The sequence below is a fragment of the Monodon monoceros genome, unplaced genomic scaffold, assembly GCF_005190385.1.
Source record: "Monodon monoceros isolate NGI ecotype Baffin Bay Population unplaced genomic scaffold, NGI_Narwhal_1 Super_Scaffold_12, whole genome shotgun sequence".
Taxonomy (NCBI): domain Eukaryota; kingdom Metazoa; phylum Chordata; class Mammalia; order Artiodactyla; family Monodontidae; genus Monodon; species Monodon monoceros.
In genome coordinates, this window is record NW_021703768.1 from 94,075,905 (window position 1) to 94,103,067 (window position 27,163).

A 27,163-nucleotide genomic window follows, 5' to 3' on the forward strand; every position below is an offset into this window, starting at 1 on the left:
CACCATTTCTTGAAAGACTTCTTTCCTCCACTGAATGCTTTTGGCACCGTTGTTGAAAATCAGTTGACCGTATGGGCTTATTTCTGTGCTCTCTATTTCTGTTCCATTGATCTCTATGTCTATCCTTATTTCAATTCTGTTTTATTTTGATTGGTAGTTGCTTGGTAGTAAAATTGATTGATTAATTGATTATTGTTGCTTGGTAGTAAATTTTGAAATTGGGAAGCATCAGTCCACAGCTTTGTTCCTCTTTCTCAGGATTCTTTTGGCTATTCTGAATCTCTTGAAATCCCATGTGAGTTTTAGGGTCAGTTTTGTCAGTGTCTACAAAGAAGCCAGCTGAGATTCTGATAGGGATTGCATTGAATCTGTGGATCACTTGGGGGGAGTGTTTCCTGTCTTAAGAAGATGAAATCTTATGATGTATGAACACTACATGTCTTTTTATTTATTTAGTCAGTTAGTTATTTTAAAATTAATTTTTATTGGAGTATAGTTGTTTTACAATGTTATGTTAGCTTCTACGGTACAGCAAAGTGAATCAGCTATACGTATACATATATCCCCTCTTTTTTGGATTTCCTCCCTGTTTAGGTCACCAAAAAGCATTGGATAGAGTTCCCTGTGCTGTACAATAGGTTCTCATTAGTTATCTGTTTTATAGATAGTATCAATAGTGTATATATGTTAATCCCAATCTCCCAATTCATCTCACCCCCCCTTTCCCTCTTGGTATCCCTACATTTGATCTCTACATCTGTGTCTCTATTTCTGCTTTGCAAATAAGATCATCTATACCATTTTTCTAGATGCCACATATATGCATTAATATACGATATTTGTTTTTCTATTTCTGACTTACTTCACTCTGTATGACAGTTTCTAGGTTCATCCAAGTCTCTACAAATGACCCAATTTCATTCCTTTTTTCTATTTATTTAAATCTTTAATTTCTTTCAGCAATGTTTCATACTTTTCAGAGTATATGTTTTGTATTTCTCTTCTTAAATTTATTCCTAAATATTCTCTTTATGCTATTTTAAATGGAATTATGTTCTTAATTTCATTTTTGGATTGTTCATTACAAATATACAGTTGATTTGTGTATATTGATCTTGGATCCTGTCACCTTGCTGATTTTATTAGTTCTAATGTTTTTAGTGGATTCCTTAGGAATCTCTACAAGATCATATCATCTGCGAACATAGTTTCACTTCTTCCTTCCCGATATAAATGTCTTTTATTTCATGTTTTGACGAACTGCTGTGCTAGAGCGTCTAGTACAATGTTGAGTAGAAGTGGTGAGAGCGGACATCCTTGTCTTGTTCCTGACCTTATAGGGAAAGTATTCAGTCTTTTACCACTAAGTGTGATGTTAGCTGAGGGTTTTTCATAGATTAGATGGCCTTTTTCAGATTGAGAAGTTCCCTTACATTCTTACTTTGGTGAGCATTTTTATCATGAAAGGGTGTTAGACCTTGTCGAATACTTTCTTGTCTATTGAGATGATCGAGTGATTTTGTTTTTTGTTCTGCCAGTATAGTATACATTAATTGAGTTTTGGTTGTTAAACCAACCTTGTGTTCCTGGGATAAATCCCACTTGGTTATGTTGTATAATTATTTTTATATATTGCTAGGTTTGGTTTGCCAGTATGTTTTGATAATTTTTGCATCCATATTCACAAGAGATATCGGTCTATAGTTTTTTTCTTTTGATGTTTATTACTGATTTTAGTATCAGGTGAATACTAGCTAATAGAATGAATTATGAAATATTCCCTCCTCTTTTGCAGGACTGTTTATGAATAATTTTTATTAATTCTTTAAATGTTTGAAAGAATTTATTGATGTCTTTTTGGCCCTCTCTGACTTTCTGCCCCATCTTACTTATTCTTAAAATTTCTGCCAAATGTGAATACCTGGAATATCAATGGTTATTTGAACTAAGTTTTTAAAACATGGTAACACTTTTCAGTGCTGTTATGGGATGAAGAATAGCACCCAAATGAGATTTTTTTTAGACTCATGTGTTGAATCGTTTCATATTGAGAAGGGAGGAAAATCACCTGAATTGTTCATTTCACATCATGTCTAGTATGTGCTTTTTAAGGTTATAGTTTTACCTTTCCAATCTTTTCCCTCAGTTTGTAGGCAGATTTTCTAATGGAAGTACATAAAATTAAGTTCTTTCCATGGGTTGAAGCACTATAAGGCTCTTAAAGGAAAGGACAGGTTCACATTTCATAGACATTTTAATGATTCTTTCCAAATAAACAACGTGGGAACATACTTGTTGCCAATGACCTTAAAGATACTGAAGTCATCTCTGTCCTGCCACTGCACACACCTGTTTCCCTTACTGTTCTCTTCTTACCCTATACCTTTTCCCAGAGCAAACTTGGCCTGGAACTTCTTTGACTTCTGCCTCACCAAGGTCTCTCCTTTCTGCTCGCCATGTACTTTAGAAATCTTGCCATTTCTTGGAAAGATTTTCCAATTAACAGTATCAAAATAATTGACATGTGGGTGCGGTGGGAGTGCTCAGACTACAGGGGAGAAAGAAGAGGAGAGTCATTAAATAGGGCTGGTGGAGGAGGAGGGGGATTGGCCAATGTGAGGATTGGCCAATAGGGTGGGGATGGGGAATTACAGAGGAGGACACCAGCTCAAGTGGCTCTGTGGGTATTTTTCTGGCTTATAAATTCCCACCAAACTCATCCCACTCTTGTTCATTAAAACCTGAATAATGTTAATGTTCGTCTCAGGGTTTATAGATTCTCTTCTTGGAAGTTGCTTTACTCCAGCTGGTGATAAATGCACTATATAGAGAAGACTGTTCCTCTTGTGTGCTGATTTCTCCTGGAATATTTCCTCATAGCTGTTAGTATAGGGGTCTTCCCCAGATAAAGAAAGCCTCTTTCTTGAAAAAGTTTTGGAGATTGGTTTGGATGCTATGAGAGAGCCTTGTTAATGAGGTGGGGAATAAACTAAATCACCTGTAGGTCTTTGAACAGTTAAGTGTTTTATTGTGCTTAATTTTTTAATGGCGCCTTTTGCCCTACTTAGCATTGCATCGTAACAGAGTGAGTGAATCCATCATAGACGTGTATAAATAAATTAGTAGCATTCATTTTTTTCCTATTATAGATTGTTTATTCATTCATATTGATGCATATATCTGTGGTTTGTTCATTTCCTTTACTGTATACTATTCCATTTTGTGACTACATCATGATGTCTGGTAAGGAAAGTTCTGTTTTGCTTTTGTTCAGTAGCATTAATTTAAAAGTGCTATTTCAGACCTAAATTGTATGTGCCTTTGTCTCTTGTGAAATTGGAATGCATTGTAATGGGCATTTGCTCTTATGAAAGGGCCATATATGCATGAGAAGATAAGGAAGAGTGGAATGTAATGCCTCAGGCCTAATTCTGTCACAAGTTGGGAGTAAACTGTATTTATTTCAGTGCATTTAAGGGCTGCTCAGTGATTATTCCCTCTTCTGTTTCTTTATATCTTTCATATTTATTCAATGAAAAGATGATAGCTCTTTTATCTGTATTCATTCTCAATTTTACAAAGTAATTTTGTTAGACTGTGGTTTTTCATTTCAGTCTCATTTTTATGAGGGTTTTCTCATTAGAATAATGAAAGAATGTTTTAATAACAAATATAAAAAGTAATAAATGCTTTAAAGGAACAAGCATTAAATGAATCCACTACACCCTTTAAAGGGAAATATTAGCTCTTTCAGACATATTTGCAATATGTTGTTATACTATGGAATAGTTGATATCTCCTGAAGCATAATTCTAATTATGTTCCTTGAACCTATAAAAATATTAGTTTTGAACACCTTCAAAAAACATGTTTTCAAAATAACCTGCTTTTCTATCTATACAATATTTATTGTATAGATAAATATTTATCTTTAAATATTTAAGTATTTATTTTTAAAGTATTTTTAAAACACATGTAAAATTTTTACAAGATCACCTAAAATAATTTCATCCAGATGTAGGCAGTGTTAATACTCTGTCTTTTCTAATTTTTTTAAAAAATTTCATTCTGTTTATTGGCTTTTCACTTCTCAAGACTCTGTAACCAGGATGTAATCCAAAGCCCCTGATGAAGTCTGGAGGACACACTAGCCTGGCCTGTGCTACCCCCATAACTGCATCTTTAGCCACTCTCTCCTCCTCTGCCCCTCTCGTTGCTCCAAATACCACACAAGTCTTTTGTCTGGGCTCCTCAAAAAGCCAAGACTTTTCTTGTCTCGGTGTTTTGGAATGTGCTGTTTCCTCTACCAGCATATTCCCCTTCCAATGTCTTCATTTCTTGTTCTGTACTTCACTTGCAGAAAGAATTGAGTCTGTCATACTCCGCCATTCATTCCATCTATATTAGTCTTTATTAGTTTTATTTTATTATTTTTTTTGTCTTCAGATCTCATGCCTACTCTCCCCTTTCCCTTTCCCACAAAAATAGCCATTCAGTTTTATTAAGTATGTGTTTAGAGATACGTCCATCTTTGAAAGATACATCGTGTTTTCTGTGAGTGCATGTGTTTTTAAGTTTCATTAATGGTATTGTGTGATAAATCTCATTCAGTTTCTTTTTCCAACACTGTTTTGGGATCCATCCATGTTGCTATTTGCAAATCTAGCTTATTCATGCTAGTTCTGGGTAGCACTTCATTACATGTGTTTACCATACTTATCTTCCCCCAGTGATGGGCACCTATGCCATTCTGGGAACAAACATCCTCATACTTGTTCTTTCATCCACCTCTTCACAAGGTTATTCCCTACTCCTCTTTTAGGTCTCAGTCTTAATGTTACTTCCTCAAAGTCACATTGCCTGGCCTTTAGTACCATGGTACTCCCATTTCCTATCTAAATTAGGCCCGTGGTGGGCTCCTGGGACATTTCTTGAAAATAGTTGTTATAGTTTGCAACTGTATACTTATTTGCATGACCTTTTGTTTTGATGATTGTCTTTCTCACAGACTGTGAGCTCTTTGGCTGTAGGGACTGTAATCTGTTCTCTTCATCACTTTTTCCTAGTGTTTAACATAATGCCTTTCACTCAATTGAGGTCATACTATATATGATATTATACCTTTTGAACATTATACTATTACAGTTGTGATATAGAAGCATGTTTTAATATTTAATAGACTTCATTTTTTTAGAGTAGTTTTAGATGCACAGCAAAATTGAGAAGAAAATAGAATTCCCACATACCCCCTCAACTCCCCACACATAGCCTTCCCCACCATCAACATCCAGCACCAAAGTGGTATCCTTGTTACAGGTGATGAACCTTCACTGACACATCACTATCAAGCAAAGTCCATAATTTACATAAGAGTTCACTCTTGGTGTTGTACATTCTCTGAGTTTGGAAAAATGTATAATGACATGTGTCTACCATTACAATAGCATACAGAGTAGTTTCACTACCCTAAAAATTCCCTGTGCTCCACCTATTCATTCCCACCTATCTATTCCTCCCTTCCTACCCCAAACCCATGGCAACCATTGATCTTTCTGTCTTCCCAGTTTTGCCTATTCTTTTATTCAGTGTAATATAGTTGGAATCATACAATATGTAGCCTTTTAAGATTGGCTTCTTCCATTTAGCAATATGCCTTAAGGCTCCTCCATGTCTTTTAATGACTTTATACTTATTTTGTTTTAGCACTGAATAATATTCCATTGTCTGGATGTACCACAATTTGTTTATCTATTCACCTATTAAAGGAAATGTTGGTTGCTTCCAAGTTTTGGCAATTATAAATAAAGCTTTTATAGATATTTTGTATGCAAGTATTATGTGGACATAACTTTCAACTCATTTGAGTAAATACCTGGAAGTGTGATGGATGGATCCTATGATAAAGGTATGTTTAGAGTTGTAAGAAACTATCTTCCAAAGTGGCCATACCATTTTGCATTCCTCCCAGTAACTAATGAGAGCTCCCTTGCTCTGCCTCCTCCCCAGCATTTTAGTATTGTCAGTGTTTTGAATTCTAGCCATTCTAATAGATGTACAGGAGTATCTTGTTTTAATTTACAGTTTCTAATCACATGATGTTGCGCATCTTTTCATATGCTTATTTTCCATCTGTATATCTTTTCTGAAGAGGTGTCTGTTCAGGTATTTTACCCATTTTTAATTTAATTTTCATATTGTTGAGTTTTAAGAATTCTTTGTATATTTTATGTGCCAGACCTTTACCAAATGTGTGTTTTGCAAATATTTTCTCCCAGTCTGTGGCTTATATTGATAGTTTCATTCTTTTAACAGTGTCTTTAGCAAAGCAGTGATTTTTAATTCTAACGAGGTCCAATTTATCAGTGTTTTCTTTAATGGATCGTGCCTTTAGAGTTGACTACAAAAGTTCATTGCCAAGCCCAAGATCACCTAGATTTTCTTCTGTGATATCTTCTAGAAGTATTAAAGTTTTGCATTTTACATGGAGGGCTACAATCCATTTTGAGTTATTTTTCATGAAAGGTGTAAGGTCAGGGCCTATATTCACCTTTTTTTTTTTTGTATGTGTATATTCAGTTGTGCCAGTACCATTTATTGAAAGACTATCTTTTCTCCACTGGTTTGCCTTTGTTCCATTGTCAAAAGTCAGCTGACTATTTGTGTGGGTCTGTGTTATGGCCTCACTATGCTGTTCCCTTGATCTATTTATCTAATCTTTCACCAATACCACATGTCTTGATTACTGTAGCTTTATAGTAAGTCTCAAAATCAAGTAGTGTCATTCTTCCAAATTTTTTCTTCTCCTTCAATGTTATATTGGCTATTCTGGGTCTTTTGCCTTTTCATAGATATTCGTGAAATAACTTGCTGTGATTTTGATTGAGAATATATTAAATCTATAGATCACATTGGGAAGAACTGACATCTCAACAATATTCTGTTTTCCTATCCATGAAAATTGAATATCTTTCCATTTACTTAGCTTTGCGTTGGTTTCTTTCATCAGAGTTTTGTAATTTCCATCATACAGATCCCATACATATTTTGTTAGATTTGTACCTAAGTATTTCACTTTGGGGAGTGCTTATGTAGATGGTTTGTGTTTTTAATTTAAAATCCAATTGTTTATTGCATGTATATAGGAAAGCAATTGACTTTTGTATGTTAACCTTGTATACTACAATCTTGCTATAATTGCTTATTAGTTTAGGAGTTTTCTTTGTTCTTGGAGGTTTTCTACATATAAAATCATGTCATCTATGAACAAAGACAGTTTTATTTCTTCCTTCCCAGTCTGCACACCATTTTTTTCTTTTTCTTATCTTATTACATTAACTAAAATTCCTAGTACAGTGTTGAATAGGAATGGTAAGAAGGGACATCCTTGCCATGTTCCTAATCTTAGCAGGAAAGTACCTAATTTCTCACCATTATGTGTGATTTCAGCCATAGAGCTTTAGTAGATTTTCTTTACTAAGTTGAGGAAGTTCCTCTCTATTCCTAGTTTGCTGAGAGTTTTTACCATGAACGGGTGATGGATTTTGACAAGTGCTTTTTCTTCATCTTTTTATAATATCATTTAATTTTTCTTCTTTAGCCTGTTGATGTGGTTTCAAATGTTGAACCAGCCCTGCATACCTGAAATAAATATCATTTAGTCATGGTATGTAATTCTTTTTATACATTGTTAGATTTGATATGTTTTCATTTTGTTGAGAATCTTTGCATCTACATTCTTGAGAGATATTGGTCTATAGTTTTACTTTCTTGAAATGTCTTTGGTTTTATTATTAGGGTAATTTTGGCCTCATAGAATGAGTTAGGAAATATTTCCTCTGCTTCTGTCTCTAGACAAGATTGTAGAGTATTGGTATAATTTCTTCCTTATAATGTTTGGTAAAATTCATTTGCAAACCCATCAGGACCTGATATTTTCTATTTTGAAAGTTATTATTTATTTAATTGATAATAGGCCTTTTCAGATTATCTTTTTTTTTTCCTTCTGTGAGTTTTGGTAGATTATATCTTTTAAGAAATTGGTCCATTTCATCTAAGTTATCAAATTTGCGGGCATAGTGTTGTTTATTATTTCCTTTATAATCCTTTTAATGCCCATGGGATCAGTATTGATGACTCCTCTTTCATTTCTGATATTAGTAACTTTTGTTTTCTCTCTCTCTTTTTCATTAGCCTAGCTTGAAATTTATCAATTTATTGATCTTTTCATAGAACAGGCTTTTGGTTTTGTTGATTTTTCTCTATTGATTTATTTTCAATTTTATTAATTTCTTTGATTTTTATTATTACTTTCCTTCTGCTTACTTTGGACTTAATTTGCCCTTCTTTCTCTAGTACCCTAGGGTCGGGGCTTAGATTATGTTTTTAGATCTTTATTCTTTTCTAATATAAGCATCCAGTGCTATAAATTTCCCTCTAAACACTGCTTTCACTTCACCCTACAAATTAAGATAAGTAGTGATTTCATTTGCATTTAGTTCAAAATATTTTTTAAATTTCTCTTGAGACTTGTTCTAGGACTTTTCTGCTATTTTGGAGTATGTTGTTTAATCTACAAATATTTGGAATTTTTCAGCTTTCTGTTATTGATTTCTGGTTTAATTTCACTCTGCTCTGAGAGCATCTATAGTATGATTTCTATTGTTTTATATTTTTAAGGTGTGTTTAATGGTTTAGAATGTGGTCTGTCTTAGTGAATATTCTGTGAGCTTGAGAAGAATGTGTATTCTGCTGTTATTGTGTAAAGTATTCTATAAATGCCAGTTAGATCCAGCTGATTGATCATGCTGTTTAGTTCAACTACATCCTTACTAATTTCTGCCTGCTGCATCTTTCAGTGACTAATAGCAAAGTGTTGAAGTCTCCACCTGTAATAGTGGGTTTACCTATTTCTTCTGCATTTTTACCAGATTTTGATTCACATATTTTGATGCTCCATGGTTAGGCCAATACACATTAAGGACTTTTATGTCTTCTTTGAAAATTGACTCTTTTATCATTATATAATAACCCCCTTTTTATTCCTGATAATATTCCTTGCTCTGAAGTATGCTGTGTCTGAAATATAGATACTCTGGCTTTCTTTTGATTAGTATTGCCATGATATATCTTCCTCTATCTTCTTACTTTTAATTCATATGTGTCTTCATTTTTAAAGTGGGTTTCTTGTGGACAACATATAGTTTGCTCTTGGTTTTTCATCCATTCTGACAGTCTCTGTGTTTTAATTGGTGTATTTTGACCATTGACATTTAAAGTGATTATTAATATAGTTGGATTAGTAGCTACCATATTTGTAGTTGTTTTCTTTTCATTGCTCTTATTCCTTCTCTTTTTTTTTGTCTTTCACTCTTTTTGCCTTCTTTGGTTTTAATTGAACATTTTATATAATTCTACTTTCTTTCCTTTCTTAGCCTATCAATTATATATTTTTCCCCCCAGTGGTTGTCCTAGAGTTTGCAGTAGACATTTACAACTAATCCAAGTCCACTTTCAAATAACACTACATCATACCTTGTTTTATTGTGCTTTACTTTAGTGGACTTCACAGATACTGCATTTTTTACAAATTGAAGATTTGCGGTAACCCTGTGTCAAGCAAGTCTTTTGGTGCCATTTGTCCAACAGCATTTTCTCACTTCATGTCTATGTCTCACATTTTGATAATTATCACAATATTTCAAACTTTTTTATTGTTATTTGTTATGGTGATCTATTATCAGTGATCTTTGATGTTACTGCTATGATACACTAAAATCTCAGATGACAGTTAGCATTTTTTAGAACAATGTATTTTTAAATTAAGGTATGTACATTGTTTTATAAACATAATGCTATTGCACACTTCATAGACTACAGTATAGAGAAAACATAACTTTTACATGCCCTGGGAAACAAAGAAATCCGTGCGACTTGCTTTTTTGTAATATTCACTTTATTGCAGTGGTCTGGAACTGAACCAGCAATATCTCTCAGACATGCCTCTGTATCGCTTCACTGGGTGGTGCGAGTCTGTTATAACAAAGTATTCTTAATTCTTTCCTCCCATCTCTTATATCATTGCTGTCATTTATTTCATTTATCCATAGTATATAATGACCATATACATTGTTGCTGTTATTATTTTAACAAAACTATTGTCTGTTAGATCAATTAAGAATAAGAAAAAAATTTTTTTTCATTTACCTTCACTTATTCCTTCTCTAATGCTTTTTATTTTCTTTAAATACATACAGGTTTCTAACCTGTATCATTTTCCTTCTCTCTGAAAAACTTCTAACATTTCTTGCAAGATCACTGACAACAAATTCCCTCAATTTTTGTTGGTCTGAGAAAGTCTTTATTTCTCCTTCACTTTGGAAGGATGGTTTCTCTGGATATAGAATTCTAGGTTGGTGGGTTTTTTCCTCTTCAAGACTTTAAATGTTTCAATCCTCTCTCTTCTTGCTTGCATGATTTCTGAGAAATCTGGTGTACCTCTTATCCTTTCCCCTCTATAGGTAACTTTTTTTTATTTCTAAGCCTTTTTTTCAAGATTTTTCTTTATTATTGATTTTCTGTAGTTTGAATATGATGTCCCTACGTGTTGATTTTTTGGCACTTATCCTGCTGAATGTTCTCTGGGCTTTCTGGATCTGTTGATTAGTGTCTGACATTAATTTTCGGAAATTCTCATTCATAATTGCTTCAGATGTTTCTCCTTTTCCTTTCCCTCTTCTCCTTCTGGTAGTCCCATTACATGTATGTTATTCCATTTATAGTTGTACCATAGTTCTTGAACATTCTGTTTTATTTTTTTCAGTGTTTATTCTTTTTGTTTTGTTTTTTGAATTTTATTTTATTTATTTTTTATACAGCAGATTCTTATTAGTTATCTATTTTATACATATTAGTATATACATGTCAATCCCAATCTCCCAATTCATCCCACCACCACCACCACACACCCTCCCCCTCTTGGTGTTCATACGTTTGTTCTCTACATCTGTGTCTCTATTTCTGCCTTGAAAAACAGTTCATCTGTACCATTTTTCTAGATTCCACATATATGCATTAATAAACGATACTTGTTTTTCTCTTTCTGACTTACTTCACTCTGTATGACAGTCTCGAGGTCCGTCCACGTCTCTACAAATGACCCAATTTCATTCCTTTTTATGGCTGAGTAATATTCCATTGTATTTATGTACCACATTTTCTTTATCCATTTGTCTGTCAATGGGCATTTAGGTTGCTTCTGTGACCTGGCTATTGTAAATAGTGCTGCAATGCACACTGAGGTGCATGTGTCTTTTTGAATTATGGTTTTCTCAGGGTATATGCCCAGTAGTGGGATTGCTGGATCATATGGTAATTCTATTTTTAGTTTTTTAAGGAACCTCCATACTGTACTCCATAGTGGCTGTATCAATTTACATTCCCACCAACAGTGCAAGACTGTTCCCTTTTCTCTACACCCTCTCCAGCATTTGTTGTTGGTAGATTTTCTGATGATGCCCATTCTAACCAGTGTGAGGTGATACCTCACAAATCAAAACCTCATTTGTAGTTTTGATTTGCATTTTTCTAATAATTAGTGATGTTGAGCAGCTTTTCATGTGCCTCTTGGCCATCTGTATGTCTTCTTTGGAGAAATGTCTATTTAGGTCTTCTGCCCATTTTCTGATTGGGTTTTTTTTTAATATTGAGCTGCATGATCTTCTTATATATTTTGGAGATTAATCCTTTGTCTATTAATTTGTTTGCAAATATTCTCTCCCATTCTGAGGGTTGTCTTTTCATCTTGTTTATGGTTTCCTTTGCTGTGCAAAAGCTTTGAAGTTTCATTAGGTCCCATTTGTTTATTTTTGTTTTCATTTCTATTACTCTAGGAGGTGGGTCAAAAAAGGTCTTGTTGTGATTTATGTCAAGGAGTGTTCTGCCTTTGTTTTCCTCTAAGAGTTTTATAGTGTCCAGTGTTACATTTAGGTCTTTAATCCATTTTGAGTTTATTTTTGTGTATAGTGTTAGGGAGTGTTCTAATTTCATTCTTTTACATGTAGCTGTCCAGTTTTCCCATCACCACTTATTGAAGAGACTGTCTTTTCTCCATTGTATATCCTTGCCTCCTTTGTCATAGATTACTTGACCATAGGTGCGTGGGTTTATCTCTGGGCTTTCTATCCTGTTCCGTTGATCTATATTTCTGCTTTTGTGCCAGTACCATACTGTCTTGATTACTGTAGATTTGTAGTATAGTATGAAGTCAGGGAGTCTGATTCCTCCAGCTCTGTTTTTTTCCCTCAAGATTGCTTTGGCTATTCAATAGTCTTTTGTGTCTCCATACAAATTTTAAGATTTTTTGTTCTAGTTCTATTAAAAAATGCCATTGGTAATTTGATAGGAATTGCATTGAATCTGTAGATTGCTTTGGGTACAGTAGTCATTTTCACAATATAGATTCTTCCAATCCAAGAACATGGTATATCTCTCCATCTGTTTGTGTCATCTTTGATTTCTTTCATCAGTGTCTCATAGTTTTCTGAGTACAGGTCTTTTACCTCCTTAGGTAGGTTTATTCCTAGGTATTTTATTATTTTTGTTGCAGTGGTGAATGGGAGTGTTTTCTTAATTTCTGTTTCTTATCTTTCATTGTTAGTGTATAGGAATGCAAGAGATTTCTGTGCATTAATTTTGTATCCTGCAACTTTACCAAATTCATTGATTAGCTCTAGTAGTTTTCTGGTAGCATCTTTAGTATTATCTATGTATAGTATCATGCCTCAGTGTTTATTCTTATCTGTCTTCTGTTTTGGAAGTTTCTGTTGACATATCTTCAAGCTTCAGCCTTATCCAGTCTTACAGTGTTTTGTTTTGTTTTGTTTTTAACCTCTGGAATTTCTGTTTGGTTCTTTCTTACAGCTTCCATCTCTCTCTCCTTATACTGTTAATGTGTCTTGCATGTTGTCTATCTTTTCCATCAGATTCCTTAGTATTTTAATTATATTAATTTAAATCCTCATCTGAGAACTCCAACATCTCTGACATGTCTGATATCTGAGTCTGGCTGATGCTTGCTGCTGCTTCTCCTCATTTTCTTTTTTTTTTACTTTTAGCATGTCTTCTTTTTTTTTGTTTGTTTTTTGTTTTTGTTTTTGTTTTGGAAATCCAGACATAAGATATTGGGTAAAAGGAACTGAGGTAAACTGGTCCATTGTAATCCCCTGTTATTATACAGAAGCCCTATTGATGTGGTAGTGAGGTGTGGAGGAGGGAAGCATTCTATATGCTATGATTAAGTCTCAGTCTTTTAGTGAGCCCAGGTCACTGGGCTATAATCTTCACAAATGCTTCTCAGGTGCTTTTTTCCCCCTTTAGGTGATATAAGAAAGCTAGAGGGGGCTGGAGTTAGGCAATTCCCTTCCTCCAAGTCAGACTTTGGGGACAGTTGGGTATTGCCCTTTCCCCACTTGATTAGACTCTGGTAAAATAGTCATGAGTGCAGCCTTTTGTTAAGGGAAACAAATTGCTCTGGGCTTATTGTAAAATGGTTATTTTTCCCATCTTTCTGTAAGCAGGATGGAATTTTTCTGTGATCTTTCCCCTAAGATCCTGGTGGGGCTGCTGGTGGTGAAACTCACCAACTGTGTTTGGCAACTCCCGCCCCAAGCTGAGGCCTCCTGGAGTTGTGTTTATCTTTCAAGCTAGTTCATGCTCAGTCTCCAGCAATTAGTCAATTAGCCTTGAAGTGTTCCTATCAGATACTGGCTTCAGAGTGGGTTTCTGAGCAGTTTCTGTGCCAGGTAAGCTTTGGTTTTCTGTGTCTGCTTGTGGCTCTAGTTTTCAGGGTGGTTATCTGTCCAGTGACCTCCCCTGGATCTAAGAAGAGTTGTTGATTTTCAGTCTTTCACCTTTTTATTGTGAGAATGGGAGTGACAACTTCCAAGCTTCTATGTGTTAGACTAGAACCCAAAGGTCTAGAAGCATTATTTTTAATTGCTGAATAGTATTTCATCATGTGGATGTATGTCTAACTCTTGACAAAATTTTGTTTTGAAAGAAGAAAAGATCTTTTAGTTCAGTCAGAGACCCAAGTATAAATATCACAGAATTTTTTGCTTTTTTACCCTGGGAATTCATTTTATTTTACATGTTTGTAATTCTATTTATTAACTTAGGCTTTTTAGATTCTTCTTCTTAAGTCTTCCCTTCCATAACTTCAGGAGTAAATATGAAGTATTTGATGGTAATCATTTTGGAGGCTTTCCATTTTAAATTTTTACGTGAATCTAAAAGCAAAAGTTAGTCATTTCTTCTACAAGGAAACTATATTTTGTGTTATCTTCAAGAAGGCACAGTTCATTAACTAAATAAATTAATGAGCATTTGAACTTTTATTTTACTTTTAGTTATTAAGCTTCTTAGTAAGGATTGCCTTAAATTCTGCTAATCCCCCAGGCGTGGGTCCTTATCACTGAATACATGGAACTGGGTAGCAGGGTAGGTTGCTTGCTTTAATCTGCTTGTGTGTTCTCAGGAAAGCAGCATTTCACTTTTCCCGCTCTAATGGAGTAGTCAACATCATTTCATCATAGGTGAAATATGAAATGACACTCTGCAGCTCATCATACTCTAACTTAAAACTTTTTAAAAAGCTGTATCTATTGGCTGTAGTTTATAAATATCAAAATGGTTAGGCCATTCAGGATGGCTGTTATCTTGCTCTCTCTACATCCCCACCTCGACCAGTCCCTGTTCATTCACATGACTAGCCAATTCTTTTAATTATAGGGCTCAATTATCCCCTGGTAACTGATGAGCCAACCTGACATCAATTCCTCCCAGAATGGTGGTAGCCTCCTTCTCTCCCAAGGAGCAGAGCCTGCTGCCATGTCTTCTCCACCATCTGCTGCACCTGGTAGGGTGTGGCTCCAGCACCCTTTTAAGCTCCCCCTGTCCAATAAGCCATTGATGTTTCTGTTGCTGTCTCTGGGCTCTTTCTTCAGTCTCAAGGCTGGCCCACTATAAGGCTTGTAGGCCTGCAAGGTGCAACTGACACTTTATATTGGTTTTTTGTAGTATTTTTGAGGTTTTCGATGTTTGGTCAGTGTAATAGATTTAGGAATTGTTTTCTATCAACCTTGAGATAGTCAGTAACACACTGTGTTGGACCTGAGTGTATGAATATAGTAATAAACAGTTCAGATGGTTGTCTTCTTTCCCCTATGGCAGGGGTTCCCAATATTGGTCCGAGGCCTGTTAGGAATGGGAAGGCACAGCAGGAGGTGAGCCGTGGGTGAGCAAGTGAAGTTTCATCTGCCACTCCCCATCTCTCCCCATCACTCGCATTACTGCCTGAGCCATCTCCCACCCCATCCTTGTCTTCCACAAAACCTGTCCCTGGTGCCAAAAAGTTTGGGGACCACTGCTCTATGGAACCATTAAACTATTAGGAGGGCAGAGAATGCCTTAATATCAACAGTCTTGATTTTGCTTGTATAAATATGATTAGATGGATAAGACCTTAGAAAATCAGCCGCCCATGAAATCTGCATTCAGAATCCTGACTTTTGACCTTGATGCTTATTCTGAAACTCACTTGGACTGGGGGTTGTTTATTTTTTATCCTCATAATATACTTTATTTCTCCATTTTTGGACTGTATCTAACATTGACATTTAATGAAAGACATCTGTGTAGTTTTTCATTTGGTTAAAGGAAGGAATGTAAAAACATGAAAGAAAAAAATCAGTGAGTCATGTATTTCAGTTTTCCAGTGTTTTTGCAAATTCTGTAGACATTTTAAAACAATGCTGTCCAGTCGGACTTTCTGCAGTGATGGCACTGCTCTTTTGTGCTATTCAGTATGATAGTCACTAGCCATATGTGGGTATTGAGCCTTTGAAATGTGGCTAACATTTTTAAAGTACAGATTTTAAAATTTTATGTAATTAAACTTAAGTAGGCACTTTTGGCTAGTGGCTACCATTTTGGGTAGCACAGACTTAGACTCTTGTTTATTGATTGGTTGGTTTTCTTAATGTCTATAAAATTGGTTGTGTGTGCCTTGTTGCAAGAAAAGTTTAAGGACAAGTCTTTCATCCAAAGAAAGCTATCCAAAAGAGAATTGGCACAAAAACTATAGACATGGTTATATATAGAACCTGAAAGAATTGTCCAAGAGATAGTTTAAAGCATAATAAATTTGGTACACAGATTAAATGGACTTCTTCCCAGAACAGTGGAACAGCAGTCTAGGAATTGAAAACGGTGTCTGCTAACAGGAGGGAGAAAGACAGGGGGCCAGTGGGGAGAGAGAGAGAGAAAGGGAGGATATGGATGAATGTAGGAGTTATTTGTTGAAATTTTAGAAATTCTAAACGAGATATTATTACTGCACTGGCTTTCTAATACGGTAGGGGAAAAAACTAATCTGCTTCTATAGTGAACACTCATGAGTTACAGTTAAATAAACAATGCTCTGCAAAATCTGCTTATTCCTCCATGACAATTAACTTTCAGATTAAAGATGGAAAGACCTAAAGGTAGAAAATAAAAAGTTAAATTTACAGATTTGGATACTACTGAAAGTGTTACATAATTCAGATCCTTTATGATAAACTCAGGGGTTTTTCCAATTATTGGTGGTCCTAAAATACAATTTGAAATTAAAGAATCTACCTTCCTGTAGTATAGTCCAGTGTAAGGGGATCTCCACCCTCGTGGGAAGGTGGCAAATTGTGATGCTGGGAGAGGAGGTCAAGCAGCAGTGCCTGGGTGATGTGTAAGGAGTAAAATCTCATCTAGGTGGGCAGTAATATTTTTTTTCTCTCCAAAGCTTTATTTCTCTCTCATTTCTTTCCTTTAACATTTATTTTTCTCTGATTACATTTCTCTTGCTTTTTATCTATCCCAAAGGATTATCATCCAGTTCTATGAGCATAGTAACATATTTAAATGTTTTGACCAGTTAAACCCAAGCAAAACGAAATGCAAAGCCCCATCTTACCTCAGTCAATCTGTTAATATATTTCGTTTCACCTTCTTCTACTTCTTAACATTTCTAAAGCAACTGTGCAGATGTTTACTTCCTTGGAGAGAAAAAACAGATTGCCCACAATCTGCCAGATTTCAGTGTTGTGGTCTGGGTGTAACATTTCTTTATATAATGATTCCAGGAGAACATACTTACTATATTTACAGTTTAAAATGTAGGAGCACCACAACAGTAACAAAGAAGGAGGTTGAAAGTTTTAGATAATGAGATGCTTAGCCTGGTTTGGACAGACTCACTGGAAACTAATTCCTAAAACCCATGTGGGTGGATGGAATTTTGGCCAGGTCAGTGGCATTTGGGAGGATTAAGATAGGAGGAAGTGTTGAATTCCAAAGGTGGGACATGGCAGTATTAAAAAAATATTTCTGTTGCATCTTTTGATGTGCTGGGGACAGAATAGTAAAAGGGCTTAACAGCAAGAATCCTTAATCTCACACCTCACATTATTTATTTATTTATTTTTAACATCTTTATTGGAGTATATTTGCTTTACAATGGTGTGTTAGTTTCTGTTTTATAACAAAGTGAATCAGTTATACATATACATATATCTCCATATCTCCTCCCTCTTGTGTCTCCCTCCCAGCCTCCCTATCCCACACCTATAGGTGGTCACAAAGCACCGAGCTGATCTCCCTGTGCTATGCGACTGCTTCCTGCTAGCTATCTATTTTACATCTGGTAGTGTACATATATCCATGCCACTCTCACACTTCGTCCCAATTTACCCTTTGCCCTCCCCATGTCCTCAAGTCCATTCTTTACATCTGCGTCTTTATTCCTGTCCTGCCCCTAGGTTCTTCAGAACCATTTTTTTTTTATTCCATGTATATATATGTGTTAGCATACGGTATTTGTTTTTCTCTTTCTGACTTACTTCACTCTGTATGACAGACTCTAGGTCCATCCACCTCACTACAAATAACTCAATTTCGTTTCTTTTAATGGCTGAGTAATATTCCACTGTATATATGTGCCACATCTTCTTTATCCATTCATCTGTCGATGGACACGTAGGTTGCTCCCATGTCCTAGCTATTGTAAATAGAGCTGCAATGAACATTCTGGTACGTGACTCTTTTTGAATTATGGTTTTCTCAGGGTATATGCCCAAGAGTGGGGTTGCTGGCTCGTATGGTAGTTCTATTTTTAGTTTTTTAAGGAACCTCCATACTGTTCTCCATAGTGGCTGTATCAATTGACATTTCCACCAACAGTGCAAGAGGGTTCCCTTTTCTCCACACCCTCTCCAGAATTTACTGTTTGTACATTTTTTGATGATGGCCATTCTGATTGGTGTGAGGTGATACCTCACTGCAGTTTTGATTTGCATTTCTCTAATGATTAGTGATATTGAGCATACTTTCATGTGTTTGTTGGCAATCTGTATATCTTCTTTGGAGAAATGTCTATTTAGGTCTTCTGCCCATTTTTGGATTGGGTTGGTGCTTTTTTTGATATTGAGCTGCGTGAGCTGCTTGTATATTTTGGACATTAATCCTTTGTCAGTTGCTTCATTTGCAAATATTCTCTCCCATTCTGAGGGTTGTCTTTTGGTCTTGTTTATGTTTTTCTTTGTTGTGCAAAAGCTTTTAGGTTTCATTAGGTCCCATTTGTTTATTTTTGTTTTTATTTCCATTTCTCTAGGAAGTGGGTCAAAAAGGATCTTGCTGTGATTTATGTCATAGAGTGTTCTTCCTCTGTTTTCCTCTAATAGTTTTATAGTGCCTGGCCTTACATTTAGGTCTTTAATCCATTTTGAGTTTATTTTTGTGTATGGTGTGACGGAGTGTTCTAATTTCATTCTTTTACATGTAGCTGTCCAGTTTTCCCAGCGCCAATTATTGAAGAGGCTGCCTTTCTCCATTGTATATTCTTGCCTCCTTTATCAATGATAAGGTGACCATATATGAGTGGGTTTATCTCTGGCCTTTCTATCCTGTTCCATTGATCTATATTTCTGTTTTTATTCCAGTACCATACTGTCTTGATTACTGTAGCTTTGTAGTATAGGCTGAGTGCAGGAGGCTGAGTCCTTCAGCTCTGCTTTTCTTTCTCAAGATTGCTTTGGCTCTTTGGGGTCTTTTGTGTTTCCATACAAATTGTGAAATTTTTTGTTCTAGTTCTGTGAAACTGCCAGTGGTTGTTTGATAGGGATTGCATTGAATCTGTAGATTGCTTTGGGTAGTAGAGTCATTTTCACAATGTTGATTCTTCCAATCCAAGAACATGGTATGTCTCTCCATCTGTTTGTATCATCCTTAATTTCTTTCATCAGTGTCTTATAGTTTTCTGCATACGTCTTTTGTCTCCTTAGGTAGGTTTATTCCTAGGTATTTGATTCTTTTTGTTGCAATGTTAAATGGGAGTGTTTCCTTAATTTCTCTTTCAGATTTTTCATCATTAGTATATAAGAATACAAGAGATTTCTGTGCATTAATTTTGTATCCTGCTACTTTACCAAATTCATTGATTAGCTCTAGTAGCTTTCTGGTAGCACCTTTAGGATTCTCTGTGTATAGTATCATATCATTTGCAATCCGTGACAGCTTTACTTCTTCTTTTCCAATTTGGATTCCTTAATTTCTTTTTCTCTCTGATTCCTGTGGCTAAAACTTCCAAAACTATGTTGAATAATATTGGTTAGGGTGGACTACCTTGTCTTGTTCCTGATCTTAGAGGAAATAGTTTCAGTGTTTCACCATTGAAAGCGATGTTGGCTGTGGGTTTGTCATATATGGCCTTTATTATATTGAGGTAATTTTCCTCTATGCCTACTTTATGGAGGGTTTTTGTCATATATTGGTGTTGAATTTTGTCATTAGCTTTTTCTGCATCTATGGAGATGATCATATGGTTTTTCTCCTTCAGTTTGTTAGTATGGTTTATCACATTGATTGATTTGTGTATATTGAAGAATCCTTGCATTCCTTGGATAAACTCCACTTGATCATGGTGTATGATCTTTTGAATGTGCTGTTCGATTCTCTTTGCTAGTATTTTGTTGAGGATTTTTGCATCTATGTTCATCAGTGATATTGGCCTGTAGTTTTCTTTCTTTGTGACATCTTTGTCTGGTTTTGGTATCAGGGTGATGGTGGCCTCGTAGAATTAGTCTGATAGTGTTCCTCCCTCTGCTATATTCTGGAAGAGTTTGAGAAGGGTAGGTATGAATTCTTCTCTAAATGTTTGATAGAATTCACCTGTGAAGCCATCTGGTCCTGGGCTTTTGTTTGTTGGAAGATTTTTCATCACAGTCTCAATTTCAGTTCTTGTGATTGGTTTGTTTATATTTTCTATTTCTTCCTGGTTCAGTCTCGGAAGGTTGTACTTTTGTAAGGATGTGTCCATTTCTTCCAGGTTGTCAATTTTATTGGCATAGTGTTGCTTGTAGTAATCTCTCATGATCCTTTGTATTTCTGCAGCGTCAGTTGTTACTTCTCCTTTTTCATTTCTAATTCTATTGATTTGAGTCTTCCCCCTTTTCTTCTTGATGAGTCGGCTAATGGTTTATCGACTTTTTAATCTTCTCAAAGAAGAAATTTTATTGATCTTTGCTATTGTTTCCTTCATTTCTTTTTCATTTTTTGCTGATATTATCTTTATGATTTCTTTCCTTCTGCTAACTTTGGGGTATTTTTGTTCTTTCTCTAATTGCTTTAGGTGTAAGGTTATGTTGTTTATTTGAGATGTTTCTTGTTTCTTGTTGTAGGATTGTATTGCTATAAACTTCCCTCTTAGAACTGCTTTTGCTGCATCCCATAGGTTTGGGGTCATCATATTTTCATTGTCATTTGTTGCTAGGTATTTTTTGATATCCTCTTTTATTTCTTCAGTGATCTCTTGGTTATTTAGTAGTGTATTGTTTAGCCTCCATGAGTTTGTATTTTTCCCATATTTTTTCCTGTAATTGATATCTAGTCTCATAGCATTGTGGTCAGAAAAGATACTTGATATGATTTCAATTTTATTAAATTTACCAAGCTTGATTTGTGACCCAAGATATGATCTATCCTGGAGAATGTTCCATGAGCACTTGAGAAGAAAGTGTATTCTGTTTTTGGATGGAGTGTTCTATAAATATCAATTAAGTCCATCTTGTTTAACTTATCATTTAAAGATTGTGTTTCCTTATTTATTTTCATTTTGTTTGATCTGTCCATTGGTGAAAGTGGGGTGTTAAAGTCCCCTACTCTGATTTGTGTTACTGTCGATTTCCCCTTTTATGGCTGTTAGTATTTGCCTTATGTATTGAGGTGCTCCTATGTTGGGTGCATAAATATTTACAATTGTTATATCTTCTTCTTGGATTGATCTCTTGATCATTATGTAGTGTTCTTCTTTGTCTCTTGTAATAGTCTTTATTTTAAAGTCTGTTTTGTCTGATATGAGAATTGCTACTCCAGCTCTCTTTTGATTTCCATTTGCATGGAATATGGTTTTCCATCCCCTCACTTTCTGTTTGTATGTGTCCCTGGGTCTCAAGTGTGTCTCTTGTAGACAGCATATATATTGGTCTTGTTTTTGTATCCATTCAGCCAGTCTATGTCTTTTAGTTGGAGCATTTAATCCATTTATATTTAAGGTAGTTATCAATATGTGTGTTTCTGTTACCATTTTCTTCATTGTTTTGGGTTTGTTATTGCACGTATTTTCCTCCTCTTGTGTTTCCTGCTTAGAGAAGTTCCTTTAGCATTTGTTTTAAAGCTGGTTTCGTGGTGCTGAATTCTGTTAGCTTTTGCTTGTCTGTAAAGGTTTCAATTTCTCCATCGAATCTGAATGAGATCCTTGCTGGGTAGAGTAATCTTGGTTGTGGGCTTTCCCCTTTCGTCACTTTCAATATGTCCTGCCACTCCCTTCTGGCTTGCAGAGTTTCTGCTGAACCATCAGTTGTTAACCTTAGGGACATGCCTTTGTATGTTATTTGTTGTTTTTCCCTTAATGCTTTTAATATTTTTTCTTTGTATTTAATTTTTGGTAGTTTGATTAATATGTGTCTTGGCATGTTTCTCCTTGGATTTATCCTGTATGGGGCTCCGTGCTTCCTGGATTTGATTGACTATTTCCTTCCCCATATTAGGGAAGTTTTCAACTATAATCTCTTCAAATGTTTTCTCAGTCCCTTTCTTTTCCTCTTCTTCTTCTGGGACCCCATAATTCAAATATTGGTGCATTTAATATTGTCCCAGAGGTCTCTGAGACTGTCCTCAATTCTTTTCATTCTTCTTTCTTTATTCTGCTGTGTGGAAATAGTTATTTCCACTATTTTATCCTCCAGGTCACTTATCCCTTCTTCTGCCTCAGTTTTTCTGTTATTGATTCCTTCTAGAGAATTTTGAATTTCAGTTATTGTCACATCTCACACACAAAAAAGAATTGTCCAAAAGAGCTTTGGGAAGGTGCTTGAATGTTCCCAATGGCTAGTTTAGCCATGCTAACAGCAGCAACAACAAACACCATGTCTGTGATGTCTCCCTCATCCCAGTTTATAGAGAAGTGGTAACGTTTCTATGCTTCAGACGTGCCCTTCACATGTGGTCACTTTGCCCACTGGTCATCTTACTTTAGCACTTGGTCAATAAGAAATTCTACCCTGGTTCTTCCTTTTGAGTTCTGTCTGTTTTCTCTTGTTTCCCCTTCTGAAAACTCCCATTGGTCTCGTGAACTGGGCAACAAAAACTCCAAAGCCCTGATTTTAAAGAATCTTCCTGCAGATCTATCTATGACAAGCTTGGTACTGTGGTGGGTGTGTTGGAAAAGCACACTACATCACTTTCTGTGATGTCTTTGTAGAATATATTAATATCCATAGAGTATAATTAGAGCACATTTTAGGTGTAAAATTAGACATCATAGTGTGTGTTTTTGAATAAACTTCAAAGACACCAGAAGTATATAAAGAAATCTGAAGTTCCATATTCAGCAATATGGTAGTTTTGATATCCTGATAACCTTTTACCAAACTCCTGGAGGAGCTGGATGAAGTGCAAATGTACAGCTGGATGTCCAAGAAAGTTAGGGAAATCTCCACATGCCAAAAAAAAAAAAAATTGCAGTAGGAATGCAGGTAAGAAACTGGCTCTCATGCTTCAGCTATTCTGAGGACAGCTTCTAATCTTGATAACCAAGAGGCTTAATGTTTTTAGGTTCTTTTTTTTTTTTAAGGGAAAACCACAGTAAACAATACAATATATATTAGAACATGATACATTGTCACACACACACCACTGAGCAGCAGCTCTTGTAGCAACGTGCAGAGTTCTTACTAAGGATCAATGCTAATGTACTCTTTGTTCTGTTGTATTCCATTCTGTTTTATTATAAAATGCTGGTCATCCTGGTGGTTCTCAGTCTTGGCTGTTCATTCAGGTCACCTGGGAGCTATAACAATATAAGTTGCTGGCTCCCACCCTCTGTGATTCTGATTTAATTGGTCCTGAGTTGTGGCCTGGGAGTCAGGGTTTTAAGAGCTCCCTGGGTGATTCTAACACATAGTCAAGGTTGAGAACCACAGCACTAAACTGATTTCACTATCTACTAATAGGGCTTGACAGTGGTTTGAAACACACTGCTCTAAGGGGATATACCTTTAATGAAATGGTAGACTAAATAGAAAATCTCCCACCACAGAAGGAAACCAAACAAACAGAAAACATACTATCTCCCAGCCTGGGTGGTATGTTGGGGTCCAAAGTGGTCTCCCCTGAAGAATATATAACCACTGGCTAATCATACATGCTTTTAAATTTACTGCCCGTTGAGAGACCAACATTTTAAATCCCTGGTATGTGACACTCTGAGTCACCTGGCAGAGCAGATGCAAACCTCTCCAGAGGGGCACACCTTAACCCAGGTCCAGCAGGAGGTCTTTCCTAACCTAAGATGTACACCTTTCCCCACCCCATTCTCAATCATCCAAGGCTGCCAAATGCATAAAGATACAAACCACCAAGAGAGAAAGCAGAAATAACAAACAGAAAAATTGAACACCAGACCCCTCAAAACTTCAAATATGCAGAATAAGAAATAAATATGTCTAAATTGATTGAAGAAAGATGAAAGCATTAAGCAGAAGTACACTGTCATAAAGACTGGGGAAAACTTTAAAAGTACCAAACAGGAATCTCAGTGGTTAAGTAGCAGATTAGACACAGCTATCTCACAGAGAATTAGTAAACTGGAAGATAGAGCTAAAGAAATATTTCTTGAATGGTGTATATTCTTTATGCCTAAAATTAGATAGAAAATATGAAAGAAATGAAGAGACACATGGGTACAGTGAGAATGTACAAATACCTCAGATTAGACTTCCAGAAGAAGAAAATAATGAAAATGGTGGTGTGGCTTAGAATTTTTAAAAACTGATGAGACATGAATCCTCAGATTCAGGAAGCCAAATAAATAACAAGAGGGTAAAGAAAAACAAATATATATGTAGACATATTGTAGTAAATTGTAGAACATCAAGTAAAAAATCTTAAAGGGAATCAGAAAAAGAAAAGAAACTTGTCACAGTGATTGCTATCCCTATTTAGGTAGACATCCCAACTTCAAAAAAACAGAAGCTGAAATACAGTGGCATGTCTGCGAAGTGTTGCAAGAAGGTAATCTTCTTGACAATCTAGAATTTTATAACTACCTAAATTCCGTTTAAAAACAAGGTCAAAGTAAAGGCATTATTAGATAATCACAAAGTAAGGGTATTTACCACTGACGGATGCTCCCTAAAGGGACTTCTAAAGGATGTCCTTCAGGAAGAAGGTTTAGATTTAAGTTCTACAGCCCATGTAGCACTTGGGGGAAGAGGGTTATTGAACTTAAAGTCTAAAGTTCTTGTTGAAAGCTGTAAGGATAACTAGTAAAAGAAAACTAGAATGCATATAACACCCAAGCAAATGGAGGATAGAAAAATGTGTGGTATGGAGGAAGCATATAACAAATAGGGCAACTAGAAATTCACAATAGTATGATAGAAACAAACCCACAGATACTAGTAATTGCAGTAAATGAGATTATTATTTTTCTTTTAAATTCTACCTATGTAAAGTTGACAAGAGATATATCTAAAGTACATGAACAGGTTGAAAATAAAAGACTGTGAAAAGATACATCAGGCAAATACTAGTCAAAAGAAGGTTGGTATAGCTTTGTTAATACCAAATAAAAATAGTGTTTAAAGCAAAAACTTTATTAGGAGTGAAAAAGATCATTACATAACATAAAGGTACAGTTCACCAGGAAGATTTAAGAATTCTAAACTTGTCTGTGTATGTCTAATTATATAACTTCAAAAATACATAAAATAATGAACAAATTCTAAGCAGAAGTTTACACATGTACCATCACAGAGGGAGACTAATACACCTCAGCTTTTAATAAATCATGCAGACCAAAAGTCAGTAAGAATATAAATGACTTATACATGATTTGAATAACAATTAATAACCCCGATCTTATAAACATATATTCAGCCCTGTACCCAGCAATTAGTGTATATACATTGTTTCTAATTTTCATAAACTTTCTCAGTAATTGACCAGATGTGATCTGAGAAATATGTCTTAGTAGATTTCCTAGAATTAGCATCATTGTATAGTCTGTGTTTCTGGACAATAATGCAGAGAAGTTAGAAATCAAAATTCTAAAGATAAAAAAATTTAAACCAAAAACATCCCACTTTAGCCTTCCTGCTCCCTAGCAATAACTGCTATTTCCATAGCAAAAACCCCATGATAATAATAGGTTTGTATTCTTCCAAACTGTATATCAGTATAGACTTTTAAAATAGATAATTCTTATGATTGCAACATCCTGTGTGTCTTTTAACTCAGCAGGCTATCACAGATAGGCTTCTATGGAAGTACCTACAGGTGTCCTTCTTTAATAGATTACTGATATAACTTTCTATCTAAAACAAGAGCTTCATAAAAGAGGCGCATGACCTTGGGTGGACTCTCTTTGCTCCCAGTGAACTATTATATAACAGCCTGTCCTTCCAAAATTCAACTGAGAAAAAATCAAAACTGTCAGCGAGTAGCCAAAAATATAGGTTTTAAAGCTGAAGTGTGCTTTATTCATAGAAAAAATAATTGGCAGTCTCAATGAGAGATTTTTGCCTTTCATTAGACACTATTTTAGTGCAGCTTGGAATCCCGTTTCTCCAATAGCTGCAAATTAGAAAGGGAAGGACACTGCTGAAGTGGGATAGCAGTAGTTAGTGACAACCTGTCTGCATGGGAATAGGACAAACAAAGCAGTGAGAAAGCTACTACATTAGACACCACAGTCTAATGCTTTTTCATTTGGGGACAAACGTCGCTGCTCAGTGCAGTGTCACTATCACAGCAGAACAAATACCTAGAGTCAACTAGAGAGAGAGACAAGTTTTTTTCATGAGTCAAAAAGGAACTCCTGTTCTGTGTAGTCAAGTCAGGAGTGTAAGGCCAACTGGCCCGAGGCAGGGGAACGCAATCAGACTCACAGGTTGCATCAGCCTGGAACGTTCCACACACCCAGTTCTCAGAATTGACCTGGAGCTCCCAGCCACCCAGTTCCAGGAACTGACCTGGGGACTTTCCACCCGGCCCAGCCTTCCCGCCTTTTGAGGGGTGGGACTAACGGTCCCAAGACTGATGCAACCGGCACCAGATATTGCCACGATACCCGAAGAGACCACCAAGTAAGGACTACCCTGCGCCCTCCCGGATTCACCACACCCCTTTCCCTTCTTCCCCTATAAATTCTGCCCAAACCCTCGCCCAGGCGCGACTTCTCTGGCCCCTTTCTCTTGGACCAGTGAACCTCGCCCAGGAGCGTTCCCAAATAAAGCTTGTTTAAGCTCTCCACCGTTTTTGGTGCCATTCCTTACAAGGAGGACTGGGACGTTTAAGTAGTGAATTTTAGAAAAAAATATGTAAGCAGTCAATATGATTTGATGCAGAAAGTTAGCTGGTTATTTGGGATTCAATGATCAGAAAGTCCCCTATGTGGGCTTTGGCAAGACTCTGCATCAACCTGGACTTCTCCTTCCTGGGATTCAGTGGCTGCGTCTGTGCTTCTCAGCTGAGGTAGATTCTCCTCCTTCCTGCCGTCATTCAAAAGCATCCTCCT

General features: G+C 35.9%; 1 protein-coding gene across 2 annotated transcripts in view; it reads left to right on the plus strand.

Annotated features, from left to right (window-relative positions):
- KCNN2 (potassium calcium-activated channel subfamily N member 2) overlaps positions 1-27,163 on the plus strand; it is a 183,939-nt gene that overhangs the window by 81,998 nt on the left and 74,778 nt on the right. Inside the window, exon 1 of one of the 2 annotated variants that reach the window (XM_029218196.1) lies at positions 26,725-27,120. The exons of the other annotated variant lie outside the window; for it this stretch is intronic. Within the exon in view, the coding sequence (XP_029074029.1) occupies positions 27,020-27,120 (101 nt within the window). The 5' untranslated portion in view covers positions 26,725-27,019. Of the gene's footprint in view, positions 1-26,724; positions 27,121-27,163 lie in introns of those variants that run through there. 2 annotated transcript variants of the gene reach the window in all.